Source organism: Aotus nancymaae, unplaced genomic scaffold (genome assembly GCF_030222135.1).
Source record: "Aotus nancymaae isolate 86718 unplaced genomic scaffold, 86718_ANA_hifiasm-v0.15.2.pri h1tg000065l, whole genome shotgun sequence".
Taxonomy (NCBI): domain Eukaryota; kingdom Metazoa; phylum Chordata; class Mammalia; order Primates; family Aotidae; genus Aotus; species Aotus nancymaae.
The window spans coordinates 12,091,976-12,116,539 of NW_026988480.1; the positions used below are offsets into that span (position 1 = coordinate 12,091,976).

Here is a 24,564-nt window from a genome sequence, read left to right on the forward strand (position 1 = left end):
TGGTAAAACCCCCTCTCTACTAAAAATACAAAAATTAGCTGAGCATGGTGGTGCACACCTGTAGTCCCAGCTACTCGGGAGGCTGAGGCAGGAGAATCGCTTGAACCCAGGAGATGGAGTTTGCAGTGAACTGAGATCGTGCTACTGCACTCCAGACTGTTCAGATTGCCTGACACACTGGTAACCGATGGTTGGGGGTCAGGTCCCAACAGATGTCTGAGTATAAGGGAGTTAAATCTATGCTGAAAGATGGAAAGCGAGAAGAGGACATAGAAACAAATTGCTTTTCCATACCACAAAGCATTTATGCTAAGGTGGGCATGTGTGTCAAAGTCAGGGAGTCCCTCCTTCTGGGAGCCAAGAGGAAGTCTCTCAAAACTAGAAGGGAAAGGGATTTCCCCTACATCAGTCCAGCTTTGGAGACATTTTATTAGTGACATTTGCTCCTTCTCCCAAAAACACAACAAAGCTATGTTGTGCTAACAACATAGCTTTAAAAAAAAAGTAAAACAGAATTCTGCATTTTTATACAACTTGATAAAAAATAGTATTTCAAACTGTGCATTCACCAGAAGTACAGAGTTATCAAAAATGAAGACACTTGGCATCTCCAGCACCTTCGGCTTTTTGTGCCCGGTCTGTTTGGGCATCTCCATTTTCTGCAGGGTTATTCTTCTCCTTGCCAGCAGTAGCTTTTCCCTTTTTCCCTTTGCGTACCTTCTCTCCCTTCTTTGCAGGGGTCCCTTTAGGCTTGGGCTCTGGCTTTAGAGGAGCAGGTTTAGCAGACAACCTCATGGATCTTCTCTGTGGTTCGTCCTTTACCTTGGCATTATCTCCTTTAGCATTACCTCCAGTCTTTCTCTTGGGTATGATGGTAGCGTTGGTGGCGGGACGCAGGCACTGGGTGTAGGATGCAGTGGTGTGCAGGCTTCAGTTGGTCTGGGGGTCGTTCTTGCCTCTTCCTCACACTGCTCCACACTTCTGTATTTCTTACTCACCAGAGATGCAGACATCATACGATCATCCCTGGCATTCCTTGGGCTTTATTTATTTGCTTATTTATGAGAGAGAGTCTCACTCTGTCGCCCAGGCTGGAGTGTAGTGGTGTGATCTCGGCTCACTGCAGCCTCCATTTTTCAGGTTCAAGCGATTTTCCTGCCTCAGACTCCTGAGTGAGTATCTGGGATTACAGGCGCCTGCCACCATGCCTGGATAATTTCTGTATTTTTAGTAGAAACGAGTTTCACCATGTTTGCCAGGCTGGTCTTGAACTCCTGACCTCAAGTGATCCGCCCACCTTGGCCTCCCAAAGTGCTGAGATTACAGGCATGAGCCACTGTGCCTGGCCTTGTTTATTTACTTTTTAACTGAATGTCTCTTCTCTCTTGGCCAACCTGGGATGCATGATCTCATGTGGGCACAGTCTCCTGGTGCCCAGATATGCACCTGTACAGTGGGGATGGCACTGGTACCTTCTTCATAGGGAGAACACGTTTCTAGCCTATAGAGTCTGCTGGCATTCATTAAATGTCAGGCATCCTTATAGTTTTAGTTGAAAGAATGTTGGTTGGGATTAGAAATATATATATATATATATATATATATATATATATATATATATATATATATAAATTTAATGTTAATTGTTATTGGTACATAATAGGTGTATATATTTATGAAGTCTAAGTGATGCTTTGATACAGGCAAAAAATATGTAATAATCACATCAGGGTAATGGAGGTATCCATCTCCTCAAGTATTTATCATTTCTTTGTGTTAGGAACATTCTAATTCCACCCTTTTAGTTATTTAAAAATATAGAATAAGTTATTGTTGACTTTAGTCACCCTGTTGTGCTATCAAATACCTCAGCCTGGCACGGTGGCTCATGCCTGTAATCGCAGCACTTTGGGAGGCCAAGGCGGGAGGATCATGACGTCAGGAGATCGAGATCATACTGGCCAACATGGTGAAACCCTGTAGCTGGACATGGTGGCACATGCCTGTAATCCCAGCAACTTGGGAGGCTGAGGCAGGAGAATCACTTGAACCTGGGAGGCGGAGATTGCAGTCAGCCGAGATGGTGCTGCTGCACTCCAGCCTGGAGACAGAGCAAGACTCCACCTCAAAAAAAAATAATAATAAATAAAAATATGTATATATGTATATGTATGTCTGGATCTTATTCATTCTGTCTGTGTTTTTGCTCCCATAACCTGTAGAACTGTGTTCTGTGGTGATATAACCAAATAAAGCTAAGTAGATTACTGAACAATTGAGCCTAAATCTTGTTCCTCGACAACTGAAGCTACCTGGCTGGCTTCCTGCTTATCATAAGGGTGGGCACAGTCTTCTGGGGCCCAGATGTGTACTATGCACAGTGAGGCATAATTCATTTGGAGAAAAAAAGTTGGTTTCCAGAAAGAGTTCATGATATTATCATAGACAGCAGATGAAGTTCTGGTCACGCAGTGAGTAGTGAGGTAACATCTCCTCTGTCAGTGTTTATGGGAGTCTTCAGCATCGGGCACGCTTTTTTTGTCCTTTACAGGTTCCGTGTTTATCTTTGTTGGTTCCATTTTCCATTATTCCTCTTCTCAAGTTCCTATTTCCTGGATTTCCAGGGCTTTATACCTTGGAGCTAGGTGCTAGGGTGGCCACTTTCTGGATCTTTCTTTAACATTCCCCATACTGGTGCACTGCCCACAATGGGTCATTTAGAGTTTTTCCAGCTTACCTGCAATGCTCATGATCACGTCCCAGACTGTGCAAACCTAAGCCACCCCACCTGGTTTCTGTGCTTTTTTCCCTGGACTAAAGAGAGCGAGCTGAGGAAAGAGCAGAGCTGGGTGAGCTGGCTGGTAGAAAAGGTGCTTAGCTTCAGGGAGGCTTAGGTGCTCTAGAATTTTATTTCTTGTTGCTGTGTCTCATGTACCTGATATTGGCTATTCCAAACACTTTCTACCTTTCTCAGGCCTGCTCTCCTGCCTTCAGCCCATGTATAATGACATAGTTTCTGGCAGTGTCACCTCCATTCTATTCCTGGTGTCCTGTTCACGACTGGACTATGATAATGACCTTCAGGCTTTCTGTTGTCCAGTCTGTCCTTCACGCTGCTGCCCTGTTAACCTTCTTGAAATGCCCCAAAATCACCTTCCTGCTCAGACCCTAGCTCCTCATTGACAACATCGTCCAGGCCCCTTGATCCGACCCCTCGAGCTACCTTGCAACTTGGCACCTATGAGAACGCTCTCAAACTGTGGAACTTGCCTCACCTGTACAGATCTTATGCTGTAGATTGCTGGTACCCACACCTGATCCCAGCACTCTGCCTGCATGCCTTGCCCCTTGCTTTAGGCCTCAGTCCAGTCTTACTCCTGGCAGCAGACTATCTGGCAAAACTTAGTGTGGATAAGGGTTGATAGACTATGCAAATTGTTGTTTACTTATTATTTATTTCTGCCAACCCTGCAGTAAGTCCGTAATAATCTTTAATACTGCTTTTCCTACTCTGGTAGTAATTATACAAGAAGACTGAGGCTTGCAGAAGACGAATAGCCTTCCAGAGTTTGCATCTCTAATGGCAGAGTTGGGATTCAGACCCGAGTTTGACTGGTTTCCAAAGCCCCTGCTATTCTGGACTCTTGTCGTTCCGACACACAGGCTCACTTGCAGCCAACCAGAGCAGGGAGCCATTTTGCACTGGGTGTCTACTGTCCTCCGGGCAAACAGTCACTGAGTAAGTTGACGTTGCTTTTCAGGAACCCATTTACTAAAATAAACAAAATGTGTCGGTTCCGTTGTTTATTCATTTAATTGCAAATCCCTCCTTTTCCCTCTATTATTTAAAGTTGGCATATGCTCTACTTAAAAGCAGATAATTGGCAACACTATGGTATTCACAAAACAAAACCAAGTGTTGGCTTCCTGTGTTTTGTAGATGCTGTGCGGGGCATGTGTTTTTGACCTCTGTTCTGAATTACCCAGTTTATTCTGGCTTTCTCTTCACACCCTGGGCTTGCCCTTCCTTGGACTTACCGTGGTTTTAAAGTAGGTGATTGTTTGTAGAAATAACGAATGTCTGCCTCCCTTGCCTGTGCTGCTGACACTGTCTTGAATGCCTAGTATGGTGCAGACACATAGTAGGCATCCAACCAATCAGTAGTTGTTGAAGTTTGAATGAATGAATGAATGAATGAAAATATGAATGAATGGAGATGCACCTTTATTTGGGTATCCTATGCTGGATTTTTAGAAAAGTTGATTGTAAAAGAAATGTTTAAAATTGAATTCTACTATAAAACTGAAAATTAATATATTTGTATGGAGAAACTAACAATAAACTTTGGAAACGTTTGAAGAAAGGAATAAGACAGAGGTTGGTTCCTCCGTCTTTTGGTTACACAGAATTTTTTGTGAGATTCTTCCACTTACTACCACATTTTTTCTTGCCAATATCTGTGGCTGCCTTCAGGCATCAGCCATGATTCGTACTGTTATAATACAACAAAACATTATATAATAAATATATGCATATCCTCACATTTAATTCCATTCACAGAAAAGTAATGCTTGATTTTTTATAAAAAAGTATCCAAAAGAGGTAGAGCCAGCATCCTGTAGCAAAGTAATCCATAACTTACCGTTTTCTTGGTCAGTGTTCCTTCCTGTCAAGGCAAAGTTAAAATCTTTCCTTTGCAAGTGGAAAAGCCATTGTTCATAACTACTGCTAATGGTGCCAATTTTAGAGCGCGCGGTTTCTCTCCGCCAGGAAGATGTCCAGTTTCAAGGTATGGAGTTTGTCTCTCTCTCTCAGTAGGCATCTCTTCATCTTATTTGTTGATTCTTCATTGTTCTGAAACCTCTTTTCCCAGAGGTTAGCTTCAGTTCCAGGAAACAAGGTTTTCTGAATGAAGCCCATTTCTACTCTGCTGTGTTTTGTTCGTTATTTTCACTGTCAGCTCAGAATGCTCACCTGGAAAACGCCAGTGCCCTGTCGTTTTTTCTGTAGTCCTCTCGGTTTCTGATTGTGTGGCTTCAAGCGCAAGACATTATGCTCTCATTCATTACAGTCTGTATGCTACTTTCCTCCCATGGCTTTCTGGTGCATATCAGCCAAAACATCAGCAATATCTTGTTACAGCCCATGGGGTCTGTGTGGTCCTTAAATTTCCCAAGGTGCCAGACTTCCAGGAATTCTACTTTCCAAAACATGGGGTTGCCTCTCCATGAAAGCAAAGTCTTTCTTTATCCAGCTCTTGGTTACCCTGTGGTGACTGTGATGAACCGCAGATTTGTTCTTGGATGCTGGCAGTTAACTTAGTTTTGTAGGAGGCATTGGATTAAAGCAAGGTGCCTTTATGTAGCTGGGAAAACAAAAGATTATGGGGGGGGGCATGGTTAGGTATCTACCAATACTTAATGAGCTATCGTATAGAAAATCAATTATGCTTCATGTAGGTGGCTTCAGAATGCAGCACTAAGATGAATTGATGGGCAAAAGTTAGAGGGAGGCCAATGTGGCAGGGTTGGTGGGGAGGGCAGGATTTCTTGTGCATAGAGCAGGTTGAAAGGAGGGTGATGGCTTCAGACTTCCAGTTCACAGACATGGGGATTGGGGGGTGTTTCAGATTGGGCTGGATGACTGCTGGTGAGGCCTGGGTTGGGGACGTCATGCAAGGGATGGTTGTGATAGTTAAATAGATAATTTTTAAGATGCCTTCCAGCTCTGAAATCCCACAGTTTTATTATGCTAAGGTAAGCCATTTTAGGGCAGCTTCTTTTCCTTTCCCTTTCTTTTTCCTTCTGTAATTGTGGAATCTATTTGTGTGTGTGTGGCTCATGCTAAAGAAGTCTTAATCATGTGTTATTTCCTATCCTTTTACTTGGAAATGGTCAGACTTTTAGTTGAGTTGTGTTTAGACACTGTAGAGGGAGGCAGGGTGTCTGTGTACACTTGTGCCTGCTGTTTACTGCACAAAGGACCGAAGTAAGGAGCTAAACTTGAACACATACTCTGCTCACCAGACTATCCAGAGGAAGAGTCTATCTTTCCAGTTTGCCGAAAGACACCATCAGCTCACCATGCTGAGTGCCAGAGGGGCTAGGTCTCCCCAGAAGAGGCATAGTTTTCTAATCTATTAGATGTTTCTCTTCTAATCTGAAGATGCTGGTCATAACTCTAGAGGGAGGCATAATATATCGTTTTTAGTTTATCAGGATTGACAAAGTTAAGTCTAGACACATCTGTGAATTCCGTGGTGGGCTGTGCAAACACAGTGCTAACTATTGCTACTAATGGTGCAAATTTCCTGTAAGCATCCACGTATTTCTGCCGACTGACCAACCACTCAGTTCCTTGGAAGCATCTGGAGGATTTGCTCAAGTTTCACTTTTCATCTGGATATTTGGCATTGTGTGCACACAGCCCTGTGCACTCTCCTTCTAGCCTAGGAGATTCCTTTTGACTCTTTTATTCACCTTCAATTTTCAGGGGCAATAAGTTTGGTTGAAAAGCAGTTGAATTTATGAATGCATGGGGCATAAAACCCCTTTGGGCTCTCAGACTTACTCTAAACAAACTTGTGAGTCTGCCAGTCAGTGAAGAGGAAAAAGGTTAAAGAATCCAGCACACCACAGGCAAGGTTGGTTATTTTTTAAAACAACAACAACAGTAAACAAAATGGAAACAAAACACAACTTGCATTGCTGATACCAGGCAGCAGTTCTTTAACAGGCATGGAGAGATGTGAAGGTTGCTGTGCATTTGTGACATGTCCCCAGAGACAGATTCCTTAAGCCTTTCTCCACTCTCTGGCTTTGTCACTGTTCCTCCCTCCTCTGGAATGTGGAGGAAATACTCCCCACCCATCCATTCACAAAAACCCTGGCAGAGAGCCACCTTCCCTCCACTTTTCTCACTCCCAGCTCCTGCTCTGTTCTCTGGCCCCTGTGCATCCCCTGCCCTCTGCCATTCTCAGGCAGCAAGGACAGAACTCACGTTCTCCCCTGCCTTCGGTGTCAGCCCTGGGACTGTTGTCCTGAGACCTGTTTCTTATGGCCAAACACCCTCAGTCGCCTGAGTTTAATATACTCCATGCTTCTGTGCAAGTTCATAAGTTGATACTATTTCTCTTTAGCTACCCTGATGCTTTTGTGTTTTTATTTTTTTGATTTTCTTTTCACTTTGAGACAGAGTCTCTGTTGTCCAGGCTAGAGTGCAGTAGTGTGATCTCGGCTCATGCAGCCTCGACCTGGGTTCAAGGGGTCATTCCACCTCAGCCTCCTGAGTAGCTGGGACTATAGGTTTGTGCCATCACACCTGGGCTTATTTTATTTTATTTTATTTTCATCAGAGACAGGGTCTTGCTATGTTGCCCAGGCTGGTCTCAAACTCCTGGGCTCAAGCAGTTTGCTAGCCTCGGCTTCCCAAAATGCTAGATTACAGGCGTGAGCCACCATACCTGACATACTTTTGTGTTTCATGTCTCTCTTTGGAAATCTTCACTGTCTTTAATTACTACAAATCAGTAGTTCCCACATTTTTGGCAGTAAAAAATGAAAAAACAATCTGCCCCCTCAAAAAAAAAATCCAAAAATATCGTGGGGCAGATACCAACATAGGGATGCCAGATATTTGTTCAAATATGGGCATGGTGGGGGCTGGGGCGAGTGGGGATGCTGGAAAACAGCAGACGATTCCCAGAGCGTCCTCTGCTGTCATTATCCTTTCAGAACAGAAAGGTGTTTTCACACCACGAGGTAGGAAGAACAGATTATTGAGCAGAGGACATTCTTTAAACATGAGTAACTTTAGCTGTATGAAACATTCATCACTTTAATCCTTCCTGTTCTCATTTTGTGTCTATTTATTCAACATAATTATAGATTTCCAACCAGTATGTAGAGGCTACTGATGCAAATGATTCCTTTTTTTTGAGATGGTGTCTTACTCTGTCGCCAGGCTAGGGTGCAGTGGTGTGATCTCGGCTCACTGCAACCTCCACCTCCTGGGTTCAAGCGATTCCCCTGCCTCAGCCTCCCAAGTAGCTGGGACTACAGGCACGTGCCATCACGCCCAGCTAATTTTTTTCTTTTAAATTGTAGTAGAGACAAGGTTTCACCATGCTGGCCAGGATGGTCTCCATCTCCTGACCTCGTCATCCGCCCACCTCGACCTCCCAAAATATTGGGATTAGAGGTGTGAGCCACTGTGCCCAGCCTGCTGCAAATGATTCTAAAAGAAGGAACCCTTCTGTCCAGCAGCAAAACAAATACAGAGCCCATCAGGGAGGCCCACTTTACATGGGCAGGGAGCTACCAAGTACCTTGGCCAGGGGCCCATCCTTGCTCATGTGGCCATAGACCTATTGTGACTAGGGTTCCTACGGTAGCTGGAGGCACACAGAGATTTAGGGGCACCTTTCAGCCTATATTTCTGCAGGAGCAAGTGGGGTGGGCATTGGACCCTGAGGCCTTTGGCTAGGGACAACACAGTTCTGAGGCCCAGGTGCTGGGTGGGTGTCTGTGAGCATGCTCAGCCTCTGGGCTGTGTTCTCAGAGAACGCGCAGATATCAGACATTTACAGTGAGCAGCATGGAAACTGCGGGCTGTATAAGGAGGATGCCCATTGGATGGTGAGGCCAGGCTGCCCAATTACAGAACATGCTGGAACTGCCGGGGAGATGGAGGCCAGAAAACACATGCTTCTTTCTGCTTGCCCAGCCGCTCCACCCCTGCCTCTTTTGGCGTTTATGTACACTTTTCATCCTGCTTGGCCAAAAACCGAATGCAAAAAGGATGAGGGAAACCTTTAGGGGCTAAAAGAAAGGTTCAACACTGAGGCATATACCAAGATATTTGATTTCCTGAAGGGCTGTCTGGGCCCCTTGCATGAGCGGAGGTACCTCGGGCGTGACCTCACACCTCGCTCATTAAAATCAGTCTTATGTGACTGCAGACATGGAGGTGCTCATTTACGAGACACAGAGCTGCCTCTTTGCCTGAGGAAAATTGATTTCTATTCAACAGATGTGTATGGAGAGCTGGTTCCCTCGAGGATAGCACTGGACACACACAGTCTATTAAGGCCCAGCCCTAAGTGGGAGGATTCACACCTTGCAGAGTATGCTGTTTGCCTGATGAAGTGGAACTAAAGAATGCTGTGTTTAAATTCGGATGTACATTTCCTGAAAAGATTTTCTATCATCTGTAATTTACTTAAGTACATATTATCTTATTTTAAAATCTTTCCCTGATTTTCTTTCTCCTCCACTGCGTCATGCCGTCTCCCCATCTCTCATTTCCCTCTTACCTCCTTTTGCTTCTCATTTTTCTCTCTTTGCCAGTGCATTTTCTTTTTCATGGAGTTTTGATTTTATTTAGAGTAATTTTTATAAATATTCGAAACTAAATTTATGCTTCTCAGAAACAAAATTCTTTCTGATAACATACTTTGGGTAATAAAGATGTAATCTGCTTCCAAATCTGGGTGTAAATTGTGAAACAGCAAAAAAGAAACAAACATTTAGTCCCTGATTATCAGTCCACATCAAGCTGAGTTCAGTGTGCCTTCTTGAATTTGCCCACTTGAATTCAGGGCACACAGTGGCAGGCACATGCCAGACCAGGAGTTAGAAACACACAGCTTCAGGACAGGCTGTGAAGGACCCAGGGCAGATTATTTGTTCTGTTTAAGCCCCAGTTTCCCCACCTGTGAAATGAAGACAATTTCACGGTGTTTCTTTGGATAAATTAAGATGATAATAGGTATGAAAGTTCCTGGCAACATCACAGTCTTAATCTGTTCAGGCTGCTGTAATAAAATGTCATAAACTGGGTGGCTTATAAACAACAGAAATTTATTTCTCACAGTTTGGAGACTGAGAATTCTCAGGTCAAGGTGCCAGCAGATGGTTGTTGTGTGAGGACTTGTCTTCTGGTTCATAGATGGCCATCATCTCGCTGTGTCCTGACATTGTGGAACGGCGAGTAAGTTCTCTGGGGCCTCTTTATAAGGAACCCCATTCATGAGGGCTCCACCTTATTATCACCTCCCAGATGCCATGCCTGCCAAATACCATTACACTGGGGATTTGATTTCAATATGTGAATTTTAGGAGACTACAAACATTCAGCCTATAGCAGTGTTGTAGCTTTAAATGTTTCTCTGAATCAATCCATCTTTAAGCATTTGGAAGCCAAGAGTTTGAATCACAGAAATTTGTGCTTATTGAATGATGTTGCATAATCTTACACTCATTGCACATAGTAATCTCAGGAGTGGTTCCCTGATTCAGTAAATATTTGGAAATGCCTACTGTATGCCAGATTCCTCGCTGGGTTTATGGGATTCAAAGATTAGTAAGATGTTTTTCCCGCCCTGCCTGTTTACTCCTTGTAGAGATGGAAAGTGGGAAGTGCTAGAGCATGTGTGTGAACAAGCCTGGAGGGTGCAGATGTCAGGGTGTCTTCACAGGTGAGGGAGAGTTTTGGTTGGGTACTGAAGGTTGTTGGGTACTCAGTGTATTAGGTAGGCTTTACGTGATGCATTATCTTCTTTTCTGACAGCAGTCTTTGATTTAGACTAATGTTGACTTTCAGATAAGTTAAATTCAGGATTTTACTGAATATGATAGATTCTTAACTACTGGCCTAACTGTCATGCACCATTTTATTATTCAGTACATTCATCCTCTTCAAGTGGAGAAAGTAAGTAGCCTCATATACTCGTTTTACAGGGCACCACACAAAACACCTCATCCTCACAGATACTGCAGTGAACAGTCAAGGAGAGAGATGTGCAGTGAATACTAGAACGTCATCCGGCCCCTCACGTGACACACACATGCCTAACATCATCATGTGGACCATCATTGCTCTTGTTCCCTCTTCTTTTATTAACTCTGTTATTATTTATGGTTCATGGTAATATGCTGTCAAATTGTGGCACTTTTATTTCTCTCTTTTACTCTTTTCTGAGTCTCTTCACATGCCAGTCTACATCTGAAGCTTGAGAGACAGATTCAGGGCCCCATCCTGACTCCTGATCTTGGGTAATCTCGGATGCCCTTGGATAAGTGATTTAATCTCTTTGTGCCTCAGTGTTTGCAGCTGAGAAATGAGGATTCAGATATCTACCTCACTAGAATGTGGAAAGGACTGGGGGAGGTCACCTGTGTCAAGTATAGCTTGGCCAAAGTGTACCAGCTGAAAAAACAGTTGCAGAGAGATTCCCTAAGTATCTTGGGGAATCAATTATCTTGGTTCCCCAATTATAGTGAGCTGTTATCAGAACTTGAAAAGCCATCGTCTTCTGCCTCCTAGTCCTGCTTTCTTTTTAATAAGATACATTTGATCTTTGAATCATGTCACTGAATACATTGGAGATTGGATAAGAATTTCAGCTGTTTATGGCACTGTGAGGGGTTTAAGGACATGTGTACTAGTTTTTGATACTCCTGCCCTCAGGAGGTGGGACTTCCTTCCTCTTCCCATAATGACTTACTTCTAGCAAAGTGATGGGATGGTACTTCTAAAATTAGGTTATAAAAGGACTGTGCCTCAGGTGTCTCTTTTGCCCTCCCTGTTGAATCCCTCACTGGCGTGGACAGTGGCCTTGCTATGAGGATGCTCAGCCGGTGGAGAGGCTGTACAAGGAGGAGCCAAGCCTGAAAGCACACTGTCCCCCAGTCAGGCCTTGAGGTGACTGCAGCCTCCTGAGAGACCCTCAGCCAGAGCCACCCACTTAAGCAGCTCCCAGACTCTCTACCCTACAAAGTGTGATTTAGTACTTGTTCGCTATTTTCAGCTGCTATATGGGAGGTAAATTGTGACTAACGCAGCATCTATCCGCAGAATGGAGATCAAAGCCTCTTAAGTTCTGAATTTGCTGTATGTTATAATATGCCACAATAGGCATTTCTGCGCCAGTGTGATTGGCAAACTGAGATGGCACCCCCATATCCGAGTATTCAGGGGGTTGTTAAGGACAAAAGTTTCAAGTGACCCTGCTCGGCTTAGGGACAAGCTGGAGCAGGATTGCTGTCCACTTGCAGTTCAGCTCACCATGTCTGAGCCTGAGATAATTGATATCTTATAGCAGAAACATTTAGAATCATAAATGTTCTAATCCTAGGCATGGGAAGAGATTTGGCATAACTTTCCTGATGAGGCACTAAAGTCCAGGTGGTTAAATGCACACCCAGCCTGTACAGCTGCTCGGTGGCTGAGCTGTTGAGGTTTTCCTCTTGCATTAGCCAGGGCTGTTGCAGAAACTGACTCCAACCATTGCACCGGCAGGAATTGCTGAGATGACATTAGGCACTTAGAACTGTCAGAAAATCTCAAGAAGCAGGTGCTGTAGAGGCACAGGAAGCAGGCATGAGAGTCTCACCAGGGGAATGAACTCTGCCTCTCTGTTCCCTGACTCCTTGTCCAGGACTCAGGCTTTCAGCAGAGGCCATCTGCTATCAGAGCCAGGTATCCTGGCTGTCTTGGGCAGTGAGGCTCATGGATTCTTTAAAAAATTGAGACAGGGTCTTGCTTTGTTACCCAGGCTGGAGTGCAGTGGTGCCAACATGGCTCACTGCAGCCTTCCCCTCCCGGACTCAAGAAATCCTCTTGCCTAAGCCTCTTGACTGGCTGGAACCACAGGCATATGCCACCATGCCTGGCTAATTAAACAAATGTAGAGACCAGGTCTTGACATGTCCAGGGTGGTCTTGAACTCTTAGACTCAAGCAGTTCTTCCACCTCGGCCTCCCAAAGTGCTGGGACTACAGGCGTGAGCCACCAGCCCTGGCCTGGACTTTTGATTTATCACCCCACAACACCTAAATACAGCAGGAGAGAAGTTAATTCTGCAAAGGAAATCAAGAGTTCTGTGGGAAGAAGGAATAGATGCTTCACAGCCAAATAATGACAAAAGGCATACTGCACACACTTTCTCAGATCTTCTGAAGGTTGTGATGTTCTTGGTTTCTTGTCAATATTTACTGCTACTCCTACTCACAGGAGAAGATAATGTAGCCTTTTCAAAAGTCACTGGTATAGGACAGGCTTCCTAAAACAAAATTGTAAGGAACCCCAGCTGTGTATGTTTGGTAGCACTGCCGAAACAAGGTACCACAGACTGGGGCCTCAAAACAACGGAAATGGATTATCTGTCAATTCTGGAAGCTGAAAGTTCAAAATCAAGGTGTTGGTAGGGCCGTCCTCCCTCTGAAATCTTACAAGAGGATCCTTCCTTGCCTCTTTCAGCTTCTGGGAGCCCCAGGCAATCCTTACCTCATGGCAGCATCACTCTCTCCCTCTCTTCCATGGCTGTCTTCCTGTGGTGTGTCTATGTGCAAATCTTCTTCCTTTTTTTTTTTTTTTTTTTTAAAAGAAAGAGAGTCTTGCTCTATCACCCAGGCTGGAGTGCAGTGGTTCATTCTCAGCTCAATGCAACCTCTGCCCCCTGGCCTCAAGTGATCCTGCCACCTCAGCCTCCGAAGTAGCTGGGACTACAGGCATGCACCACCATGCCTGGCTATTTTTTCATATGTTTGTAGAGACAGGGTTTTACCGTGTTATGCAGGTTGGTCTCAAACTCCTGAGCTCAAGCGATCTGCCTGCCTCGGCCTCACAAAGTGCTGGGATTACAGGTGTGAGCCACTGTGCCCAGCCATAAATCCCCTCTTATAAAGACATTAGGAATATTGATCTACGGCCCATCCTAATGACCTCATCTAACCTGATTACTTCTGCAAAGACCCTGTTTCCAAATATGGTCACATTTACACATACCGGATGTGAGGGTTTCAACATATCTTTTAAGGGGACACAGTTTAACCCCTGCGCCAGGCAACTATGGCTTCCTCCTTCCACAGCATGGAAGGTGGGCACATGCTGCTGGGCTTTCACAGTCACCAAGTGCCTTTATCTGTGCTTTGGCTGCGCCAGGCAGCTCCCAAATCTTTGTTTTTAGCTCCATGAGAAAACACTGAGCTTAGGGGTGGGGGATACTGGTGTTGATTGACTTGGCATGTTAACTACCCACTTGCTTTGAGAAAGCTGCCTATGTTTAGACTTGATGAAGATGACACAGACTTCATAAACACATCATCCAGTAGGGAGTTCTCCATTACAAAGACATGTTGATGCTGGTTACAGAGAAAGAGATGGATTGGCACTAACGTGACCATGATCCTCATGGAGAGAAAATACCTTGGCATGAGCATGCTGTCACAGAGGCTTCTAGAATGTCAGACTGTTTTCAAAGTGTGTTTTGTCTTATATTTAAAATATCATGGCTGGATGCAGTGGCTCATGCCTGTAATCCCAGCACTTTGGGAGGCCAATGTGGGAGAGTCACTTGAGGCCAGAAGTATGGGACTAGCCTGGGCAACATAAAAAGACCCTGTCTCTACAAATATATATTTCTTAATTAGCCAGGTATGGTGGTGAGCGCCTGTCATCCTGGGTACTCAGGAGACTCACTTGAGTTCAGGAGGTTGCAGCTGCAGTGAGCTGTGATCACACCTCTGTACTCCTGGGCAACAGAGCGAGACCCTGTCTCTAAATATAACTAACTAGGGCCGAGTGCAGTGGCTCATGCTTATAATCCCAGCACTTTGGGAGGCCGAGGTGGGCAGATCATGAGGTAAGGAGTTGGAGACCATCCTGGATAACACATTGAAACCCCGTTTCTACTGAAAATACAAAAAATTAGCTGGGCGTGGTGGGGCGCGCCTGTAGTCCCAGCTACTCAGGAGGCTGAGGCAGGAGAATCACTTGAACCGGGGAGGCAGAGCTTGCACTGAGCCAAGATCATGCCATTGTACTCCAGCCTGGGCAACAGAGCGAGACTCCTATCTCAAAAATCAAAAAAATTTTTAAAAGCCTATCTCTGAAAATAAATAAATATCATATGTTCATTGCACAAAAATTTGAAGTTACAGAGAAAAACAAATCTAGTAAATAACAAATATGTTTACCATTAACTAAAAAAACACCTCTTAAGTATGCTCTCATATATTGATTGAATGAGTCGTTGATTGGTTGGTGGATTGCTGAAAAGTTATAAAAACAACGTGTGTGGGAGATGGTGTTGAATTCAAAGGAAGTAATCATTCAAAGTGAAGCATTATTGGGAGAATGTGAAACGTTGGCTTGCATTTGTATTTCCTAACCCTAAGTTTTGGCCTTAAGCTGGTCAAACCTGTCAAGTTACTGTCAATGTAGCAACTGGTTGCTCTGAAAATGGCATGTCCAGGGATCCCTATGTGGATAGTAGGGAAGCGGGCAGAGCGTGAAGTCCCTGGGCAGAACTCACTCAGCCTTGGTAAATTGTACTCCTTGGTATCACCACCCTCTCCTTGGCATAGGAGAGACAGCAGGAGGTAGAGCCATTCTTAGGGCAGATGTATCCCTGGATGACTAGCAACAGCTCTTCTTTTTGGAGGTCCCACTGTTAGAGTCCCAGGATCACCCACAGGTGTCACCTCTTCTATCCACTCAAGCTTATGTATTTCAGCCTCGAAACACTTTGAGAGAATACATAGAAATTGGGTTGTGACATTTGTGACCCATTCTTTCTGTAGTCAAGCAGGATAAAGAGAGTTCTACATTGGCCCCATTCTATTTCGGATTTCTCTTGGGGTAGCTGAACAATCTGACCCATTGGGGAATAAGGGACATTTGTAACTGGGGTAAAAAGCACTGCTAGAGATGAGGCATGGTGGTGGTTCCAAATGATAGGGTGGATGATACCCTACATTGACACAGCACTTCCAGCTTACAAAGCACACTTATAAACACGATCTTATTTTGGTTTGGTTTCCTAAAATGATCAGTGGGTGGTATGGCAGGTTTTACACCTGAGACAATGGATGTTCAGAGATACGGAGTCGTGTGTACAAGGTTATCCTGGGGAACTGTCTCAGAGCCCTTTGCTGTACATTGTATAAGAGCCCCATGAAGCAGAAACACATCACCTCCCTGATCCTATAGGTGAGGAAATCGGGACTCAGAAACGTCAAGAGGAAAGGCTCCTGAGGTTTTATTTGGAAATGGCTGGCTTGGGGCTAACATATAGAGCATCTTTTTCGGTTAGTATGAATCACTTTTTAGTACATTACACAGAGACAGAGGGATGGGGATAAAAACAAACTTTTATATGGTCTAAGAATGAGGATTTGTTCCACATATGAGGAGGAAGGCATGTACAAGTACATCCACATCGATTCCTGCCTTCCCGTGGCCCCTGAGCACTCTTCTTCACGTGTCATTTCTCTCTGTGGTCGCACCTACAGGCTGTGGAAAACGTATTTGCGTTAGGGACTTGAGGCTGTGGCTTTAGGTGCTCACTCTTCCACGTTTTAGCTGTGAGAGATTGGGCTTATTGCTTAACCTATGAGCATAATCTCCTGATCTGCAAAGAGGAGATAATACCCCGAGCCTCCTGGGATTATCGTGGGATTTGAATAAAGCCAGTGAGTTCTCAGAAATGGGCTAGGCACACAGGAAGTGGCCGATAGATGATTTTCCCTCCCTGGTATGTCTGGTATAGAACATATACCCTGATATCTGTCTACTAGGGGTGTCGGAGAAGGACGTGGCCTGAGCAGAACTGAGGCCCTTACTCCAAGGTTGTCATGGAGAGGAATGCAGCCTCATAAAGCCAAGTTCTGCAGAATTTCACCTTTACTCACTTCGGAATAGAGAAAATGGCATGATAATTTTTAAAAAGTTATTTTTTCTTCTTTCAAAGAATGAAGGCTCGAGAGAGACATTTTGTTAAATTTTAGATCAGTAAATGCTGTTTAATGTCTAAGAGGGGTGATCCCAGCCATTTCCTTGGACATGAGAGCCCCCACCGAGTCCCATGCTCCTGGCAGGCTGCTCGTGTCCAGGGGAGGGGGGATCCTGGGGTAGGCCCCAGGCATCACCTGTGTCTCCCTCCAGCAGCACCCACTGTGCTTAACCGGAGCCTGGGCCAGGGCTTGTGAGGCTAAGACCGTCTGGGGTCTGATGCCTGCTGCTTCCCGTCTCATATCTCCCGCCCCTTGCCCCTCCATCTTCCAGGGGGAGCAACTGTCTCTAATAGGGTGGCTGTGACAGATGCTGTGGGAATTCTGAGTTTGGGATAATGAGCTGTCATATGTCATTTCACTTAAACACAATAATACAAATATTTTGATCAAACAATTTCTCCAGCTGTTGAGCGAAAGCAATAAAAGCAGCAGGGAGTGCCAGTGAATTCTCTGTTTCTGAAACGCTTTACCCTTTAAAAGCTGTTGCCTGTTAACTCTTTCTGTCTCTGCCTGTCTTCTTTCCCTCTCCTTTTCCTGGCCCCTCTGATTTCCCACAGCATGCCTAGTCTGGGGTTATAAATAAAGAGACTGAATTCAGGGACGTGAAGGGGGTGAAATTGAGCACAGCTTTTTATTAAACATCCCTTAGGCTGGCCGCAGAGCAACCGCAGCTGCCGCAAACTTGTAAAACCTGGCTTGGCCTGGTCACTGCAGCACAGCCTCCAAGTGTCCCCCAACCCCCACAATCACATCCAACTTTTACTTAGCAGTCTTTTGAGATAACCTATCTTTGGTGGCACCTGGCCCTTGGAGCTCCCTGGCTGGAGTCTGGTTTCGTGGCTGATTTCCATGGCAGAGTTCTCTGGCCCTTGCCGCTTACTCTCCATGCTGACTTGGCTTCTGGAATCTCTTCCTTCCCCGTCTCCAGGCAGAGAGGGATGTGGCTGTTTAAGGCAGCACAGGGGAGGCTCAGGAGTCTGGAGGGACCCTGAACACCTGCTCTTGGAGTATCTTAGCAGTTCTCCTTGCCAGTGGGCAGCAAAGGTGTGACCACTCTGAATGCATCCTTCAGGCTGAAACCCCAAAGAGGAATGCCCTGTACCCTGCTTCCCGTTTTTGTTTTTGTTTTTTTTTTTTGAGATGGAGTTTTGCTTTTGTTGCCCAGGATGGAGTGCAGTGGCACCATCTCAGCTCACTGCAACCTCCACCTCCCAGGTCAAGCAATTCTCCTGCCTCAGCCTCCCAAGTAGCTGGGATTACAGGCATGCACCACCATGCCTGGCAAATTTTGTATTTTTAGTAGAGACAGGGTTTCTTCATGTTGGTCAGACTGGTCTTGAACTCCCAACCTCAGGTGATCTGCCCACCTTGCCCTCCCAAAGTTCTGGGATTATAGGTGTGAGCCTCGGCGCCCAGCCACCCTGCTCCCCTTTTAAACCATGGCCTCTGACTCAGCAATGCTGCCAGTTTGAAGTTTCCCCTGTGAGCCTGTTGTTTAGGGGTGGGACCAGATCAGGTGCTTTACTTGACACTGGACACTCTTAAAAGCCAGCCCCTTCCTATACTATCCCTTCCCTCTCCTTCATTTCTGGGGAAGCCAGTCTGAGCTAAACCTGCATCCTATTCTGGGTTCTAGGGACCCTGACTTTATTGCTACTCTCCTCTCTCACTTCATTCTCCCTCCATTTCAGTGGCTCCAGTGCCTTTCACCCATAAACAGAGTCCAAACACCTACACAGAGCTCCTGGCCTTGGGTCTTCTCTAGCTGCTGCCCTGTCTTCTCTGTTTGCAGCCACACATCCTGGAGTGCCCCACAGGGTTCACCCTGGCTTCTCCACCACTCAGCTTCTTGCAGTGCACACACCCTGCCTCCCAAAGTTTGCGCATCTTGCTTGAAACTGCCTCCTCCCTCTGGCCCCTCAAACGCCCCTGGCTGGTGGTTGTCCTGTGTCTCTGCTATTTCCTCCTTGCACAACTCTGCTTCCTCCGCTCATCCCTTAACTGCCAGCCTCCCTCCAGGTGTCCTCTTGTCCTTCTGCACCTTCCCCGGAGATTTCAGTCACGATGATGTCACCATCCATACCTGTGTCGCCTCTCCCGCCTCCATCTCCAGGCTAGACTTGGTTTTCAAATCCCACCTCCTTCCCAACATCTACCAGAGACCTGGCTGTGGTGGTCACCTCAAACCCCACCCGTCTCAGGCTGAGTCAGTGCTTTCTCCTCCCTCCTCTTGTGTCCTCTCCTGCTTCCTTCTCTGTTCCTGCCTTGGTCCCACGACCACCATTAACACTCACTTGGGCCAGAACCTTGGAGTCAGCCCAGCTTCCATCTTTCTCTTCTCACCTGTATGCTTTTCTTCTACTTCACCCAGAGCCCCCCTCCACCCCATTCATCTCCATTCCCACTGCCCTGCCTCGATTTTTTGAGTTGTTACATCTCTTGCTCCCCACCTTAATTTCATTCCATTCCAACTCATTCTGCACATTGTTACCATGAAAGTAATATTTCCGAAAGGTGTGTCTGATCATTCCAGTCTCCTGCTGAGCCTTCCCAGATCGCTGGAGCCCCTCACAGGCCTGGCCTCAACTTCTTCCACACTTCCCTGGTTCTTGGAGGGTCTCTAGCAGCAGTAGCCTCACCTGGGAGCTTACTAGGAATGCAAATTCTCAGGCCCCACCCCAGGCCTACTGAGTCAGAAACTGCTGGCGTGGAGCCTAACAGTCTTCATTTTAAAAAGCTCTGTAGGAACTTGGAGGCAAGGTCTAGTTGGGGGACCACTGCTGGAAAGCAACACTGAGCTGTTTCAGGGTCACCAAGCACGCCCTTGCCTCTGAGCAGGCTGTGCCTGTCTGTAGTGTCCTTTCTCCACCCTCCTGGTCATCTTTCTGAGCTAGGCTTTTTCTCAAGGAGAGAAGGTTCCTCTGACCCTCACCCCTCCCCTACCTGGTCCTCTGACCACTGCTACCTCATGTGCGGTCTTTGGACCTGGGAGGCTTTTGAGCTGTTGTGCTTGTGGGTGGCTTTGTGACTCATCGGTCCATGTGCTTCCCTCCCCACTGGGGCTTCTTGGAGCAACCTGCTTGTTAGGCTCTTGAAATCCATGGGGCCTGGGGCCTAGGGCCTGACAGTGCTGGATAACTATGTAGAGTGAATTTTTATTTTTTTATTTTTATTTTATATATATTTTTAGATGGAGTCTCACTTTGTCACCCAGGCTGGAGTGCAGTGGTGCAATCCTGGCTCACTGCAACCTCTGCCTCCTGGGTTCAAGGAGTTCTCCTGCCTCAGCCTCTCGAGTAGCTGGGACTACAGGCACCTGCCACCACGCCCTAATATTTTTGTATTTTTAGTGAAGACAGGGTTTCCCCATGTTGGCCAGGCTGATCTCGAACTCCTGAGCTCAAGTGATCCACCTGCCTCAGCCTCCCAAAGTGTTGGGATTACAGGCATGAGCCACTGCACTCAGCCCAGTGAATTGGTTTTGACTTGTTCCTGTGTTGAGCAACTATTTACTGAGTGCTGAGGTGTTAGGACTGAAGCAGCCCAGAACAGAATTCCTAGTTCCAGTTGTCCTATCTAAACTGTGTATCAACCCAGCAGTGATTTGAAGGGCGGGCAGTGCAAGTGAGGTAGTGCCCTTGAGGGAGCTGCTGTGACTCCTTCCTGAAACTTCCTTTAAACCCAAGACCCCTTTTGGGCACTGACCTCTCCTGGTCTCCTACTTGACTTTGTCATCCTTCCTTTGTGTTTTCCTTAATAGGATAATGCAGAATGAAAGTCAGTTTTTGGTCTCGTTTTTCTGCGTTGAAGAAGGGAGTTGGACTTTAGCCCTCAGTCCTGATTTGGGGAATGTGGCCCTTTCCTGATTTTCACCTCCTGAGGACCTCTGGCTTTGGATAAGAAAACAGTCTTTATTCTTTGGGGACAAAGATTTTTCTGAAAGCTCCCATGCAGGAGTGCTCTCTAACTCTTAAGATTCCCCATTAATGTGTTTTTTTTTCCTGTTGTAAATTTGTTACATTAGCATTTAATTACTCTTCATGACAGTATTAAATTTCATGAGTGATTTATAGTTGTAATACAGACTTTTATGATTTATTGCAGTTGGCATTTGAGGTTTACCAAATTCTTAAGAGCCATAAGCACTGAAATTGTTTAATCTGACCCTGTCCAGAACAACCACAGCATGGGTGAAACTCCAAATTTAAGTGTAATAGGAAGAGCTGCACCACCCACCCCATTTTTATTAGATGTTACTGTCTACTATTGTGATACTCGTATATTGTGGAGGACAGCAGTGGTGGGTATATGTGTTTTTGACACAGAAAAGAGAGGGGAACCCTTCTGTTTTTAAAACATGAGCCCGGAGCCGGGTGCGGTGGCTTACACCTGTAATCCCAGCACTTTGGGAGGCCAAGGCAAGTGGATCACCTGAGGTCAGAAGTTTGAGACCAGCCTGGCCAACATGATGAAACCCCGTCTTTGCTAAAAATGCAAAAATTAGCCGGGCGTGCTAGTGGGTGCCTGTGATCCCAGCTACTTGGGAGTCTGGCTGAGGCAGGAGAATCACTTGAACCTAGAAGGCGGAGGTTGCAGTGAGGTGAAATGGCACCACTGCGCGCCAGCCTGGGCGACAGAGCAAGATTCTGCCTCAAAATAAATAAATAAATAAATAAAAATAAAATAAAAGATGAGCCCCATATCCTGTTTCCTGGATGGATAGGTATGACCTGGCATCTGTTGGTCATTCCTCCTGCGGTTCTGAGATAAAAGCCAGGGCAGTGCGGTGCCCACTGGACTGAGTCAGGGCTTGCCTGCTGTGTGACAGATGGCTTCAAATCTCAATGGAGCCCAGACTTTAACTTGCTCATGGTCAGCTCCCCAGTGTTTTCAGCGTGCCCCAAGTCTTTGTTGGGAACAGTTGTCTCCACTCCTGAGCTGGAATCCTGACAGCGCATCCCGGGCTCTGTGCTCCTGCTCTGGTTCTTGTCTTGAACTTTCTATCCCTGTGTCCTTTTGCTGCTCTCGCCCTTGTGTTTTTCTCAGGCACGACTTGCTGCGGTTGCTTAAATGAATAATTATCTCGATGAGGTGTTGCTTTGTTATTTTCACCGGGGTAGGGGGAGGTGTAGCTGCTCACTTTAGTGTTTTCTCAGATGACTTTTTCCACTTGCACTTGCAGAGAAAAAGGTGTGCTCTTGGGCTCTGCCTTCTCCTGCCCGGGTGGTGTGGATAATCCTCCAGGGTCCTTGGCCGCAGGGCAGATAATCTCTTCGGGTTTATCTGTTAATTACCAGTGAATGTGTGAAGTATTTGTGCAAAGGCTTTTGAAGTGAGCTCCATGCACTGTTGCCTGGGCCGGCACAGGCCCTGCTTCCCGGGCAGAGGGCTTCCAGGCCCAGCTTGGTTCCCCTCAAGTGCTGGTGGTATTCTCTTGCTAAATTGTTTGCCTTTCTAATGAAGTGAACTGTTTGACTCTGCAGTAGAAGGTATTTAACCGGGGACTAAAGTAAACGTTGGAGACATTCAAATAAGCCATGCATATCTGCTTTGTGGAGGAAAGGAAAACAGTTTGGCCTCACTCACCTCCGGGGAAGAGTCGTTAAGGAACTGTTTAAATAATAAACTGAGCCGAGTGAGCGGATATTGCTGCAGCCCAGTCTGGGGCTTTTGTGCTAGTCCTGGCTGGCCTGGGAATTCCTCTGCAGCGGCCACGAGGGGAGGAGAGAGCCGCTGGATTCTTGCAGTTGGTAATTGTGATTTATTTATGTGTGGAGGAACTTCTGCTGTGTTCATTCTTGATTAAAACAAGCCCAATTAGCCCTCGGGACAGTGGGCCGGTGGATGGCCACTGTGTGGGCAATGGGGCAGGCCCCAGTGGCAGCAAGAGAGCTTCGTTGTGCGGTTGATGTCTGGCCTGTGTCCTCTCAGATCTGGCCTGGCTAGAGGCCTGCTGCCTGCTGAGCTGGGTCCCTGGTACCTGTGAGAAGTGTCTGAGGGACTGGTGCACGGGGACCAAAGTCTGTAAGCCAGAGGCAGGGTCAGGGTGAGGTAGGGGACCGAGACCTGGGCAATGAGGGTGGGATGTGTGTGATAACCCAGTGCACCCATGACAGTGTCTGTTGTTAGCAGCTTCTAGCTTTTGTTGTCAGCAAGGGTGAAGCCGAGAAGGTTGGAAGTGGGAATACTTGTGTGGGAAAGATAGTTGCACTCAGGACCAGCTCCATAGTTTGCGGGGCCCAGTGCAAAAAGAAAATGGGGGACCCTTGTTGAAAAATTACTAAGAATTTCAAGATGGCTATTGTATAATGTTAAACCATGCTCACACCCTTCTGAGCACAGGCCCAGGGGCTGCACAGGTCCCAGGCTTAGGCAGTTGGCCCTTCTGTAGCTTCCAGAGCTCTGTAATCAGTCAGATTCCTGGTTATCATAATGTCATAGTACAGTCACTTTATTTTTCATAAATCTAGTGTAGCCCAATGTAGAGTGTTTATAAAGTCAACAGTAGTGTACAGGAATGTCTTAGGTCTTCACATTCATTCACCACTCACACACTGACTCATTCACAGCCACTTCCAGTCCTACAAGCTCCATTCATGGTGCTTTATACAGGTGTAGCATTTTTTAAATCTTTTATGCCATATGTTTACTGTAACTTTTCTATGTTTAAATATATAAATATTTGTCATTGTGTTACAATTGCCCACAGGATTCAGTATGGGGACATGGCTACCTTACCGTTATAGCCTACAGGCAATAGGCTATGCCATACAGCATGGGTGTGTAGTAGGCTCCACTATCTAGCTTTGTGTAAGTGCACTCCATGGTGTTCACACGATGACACAATCACCTAAGGACACATTTCTTAGAATGCATCCCATTATTAAGAGATGCATAACTGTTATTTAGAATTTATGAACCATCTTCACCTATGTCAGCTGGGGTCTTGAACAACTTTGTGGAGTCAATAGAGTTAAGTCTTACTGGCCTTATTTTATGGATGAATGAAAATTTATATTATGGATATTGTGATTATTGCAATTTGTATAGAAATCTAGGAAATGTGTCTGTTCTGCTGCCTTGGGTGAAATGGAGAGCAGACAGATTGCCTTGGGAAAGGTGTACCCAGCCAAGGATCGCAGCATGCATCATTCAGTGTGCTGAGTGTTTGTTCTTCTCCTGATTTTGGAGAAGGGGAAACTCAGTAGAAAGGATGACTCTCCTAAGGATTCATACTGGGAGTGATAAATTTTGTACAAGTATATATTGGTGTCAGGATGACCAGTAGGTTGCCATCAATTTGGTCTGTTGCCTAGTGTCAGTTATTAAATCCATGCTTTGTTTTAAACGCTTTGTTTAAATCTCCTATTACCGTGCTTCAAGTCTTTAGTAACACTTGCAAACAACGAAGAAGTGTGAGAAGAAATCTTGCACTCTAGAAATGAGTGTCGGCCACACCCTCTAACTAGTGGAAACTCATTGAGGAAGTGCAGATTGGGGTCATCTTTGTGTGAGTGTGTCCACTATTACATGTCCATGTGTCAAGGCTGTAGACTTCAGGGCTGGAGGAGTGGACCTAGGCATACAAGGGGTAAATACAGACCCCGGAAATAGACCATGTTCTCTGTCCCGATGGGCCCTTGGAGCACAGGGATATCATTGACATCAGATACCTACCACATGTAATTTGTAAAGACTGAGCCCCATGCATTTGGTCTAGAAGCCAGGGGTCACTTTGGAGAGAGGGAACAGAGGACTCAGATGGAC

At 45.9% G+C, this 24,564-nt stretch overlaps 2 protein-coding genes across 4 annotated transcripts in view; one reads left to right on the forward strand and one right to left on the reverse strand.

Moving 5' to 3' along the window:
- Positions 1-24,564, forward strand: part of GLI3 (GLI family zinc finger 3) — a 272,398-nt gene that overhangs the window by 122,070 nt on the left and 125,764 nt on the right. The gene's annotated exons all lie outside the window — the stretch shown is intronic.
- LOC135270723 (non-histone chromosomal protein HMG-17-like) lies at positions 586-1,013 on the reverse strand. The gene is made up of 2 exons (XM_064366634.1): positions 999-1,013; positions 586-900 (listed from the first exon to the last, which is right to left on the reverse strand). The coding sequence occupies exons 1-2, from the start codon at positions 1,011-1,013 to the stop codon at positions 586-588; spliced, it is 330 nt and encodes a 109-aa protein (XP_064222704.1).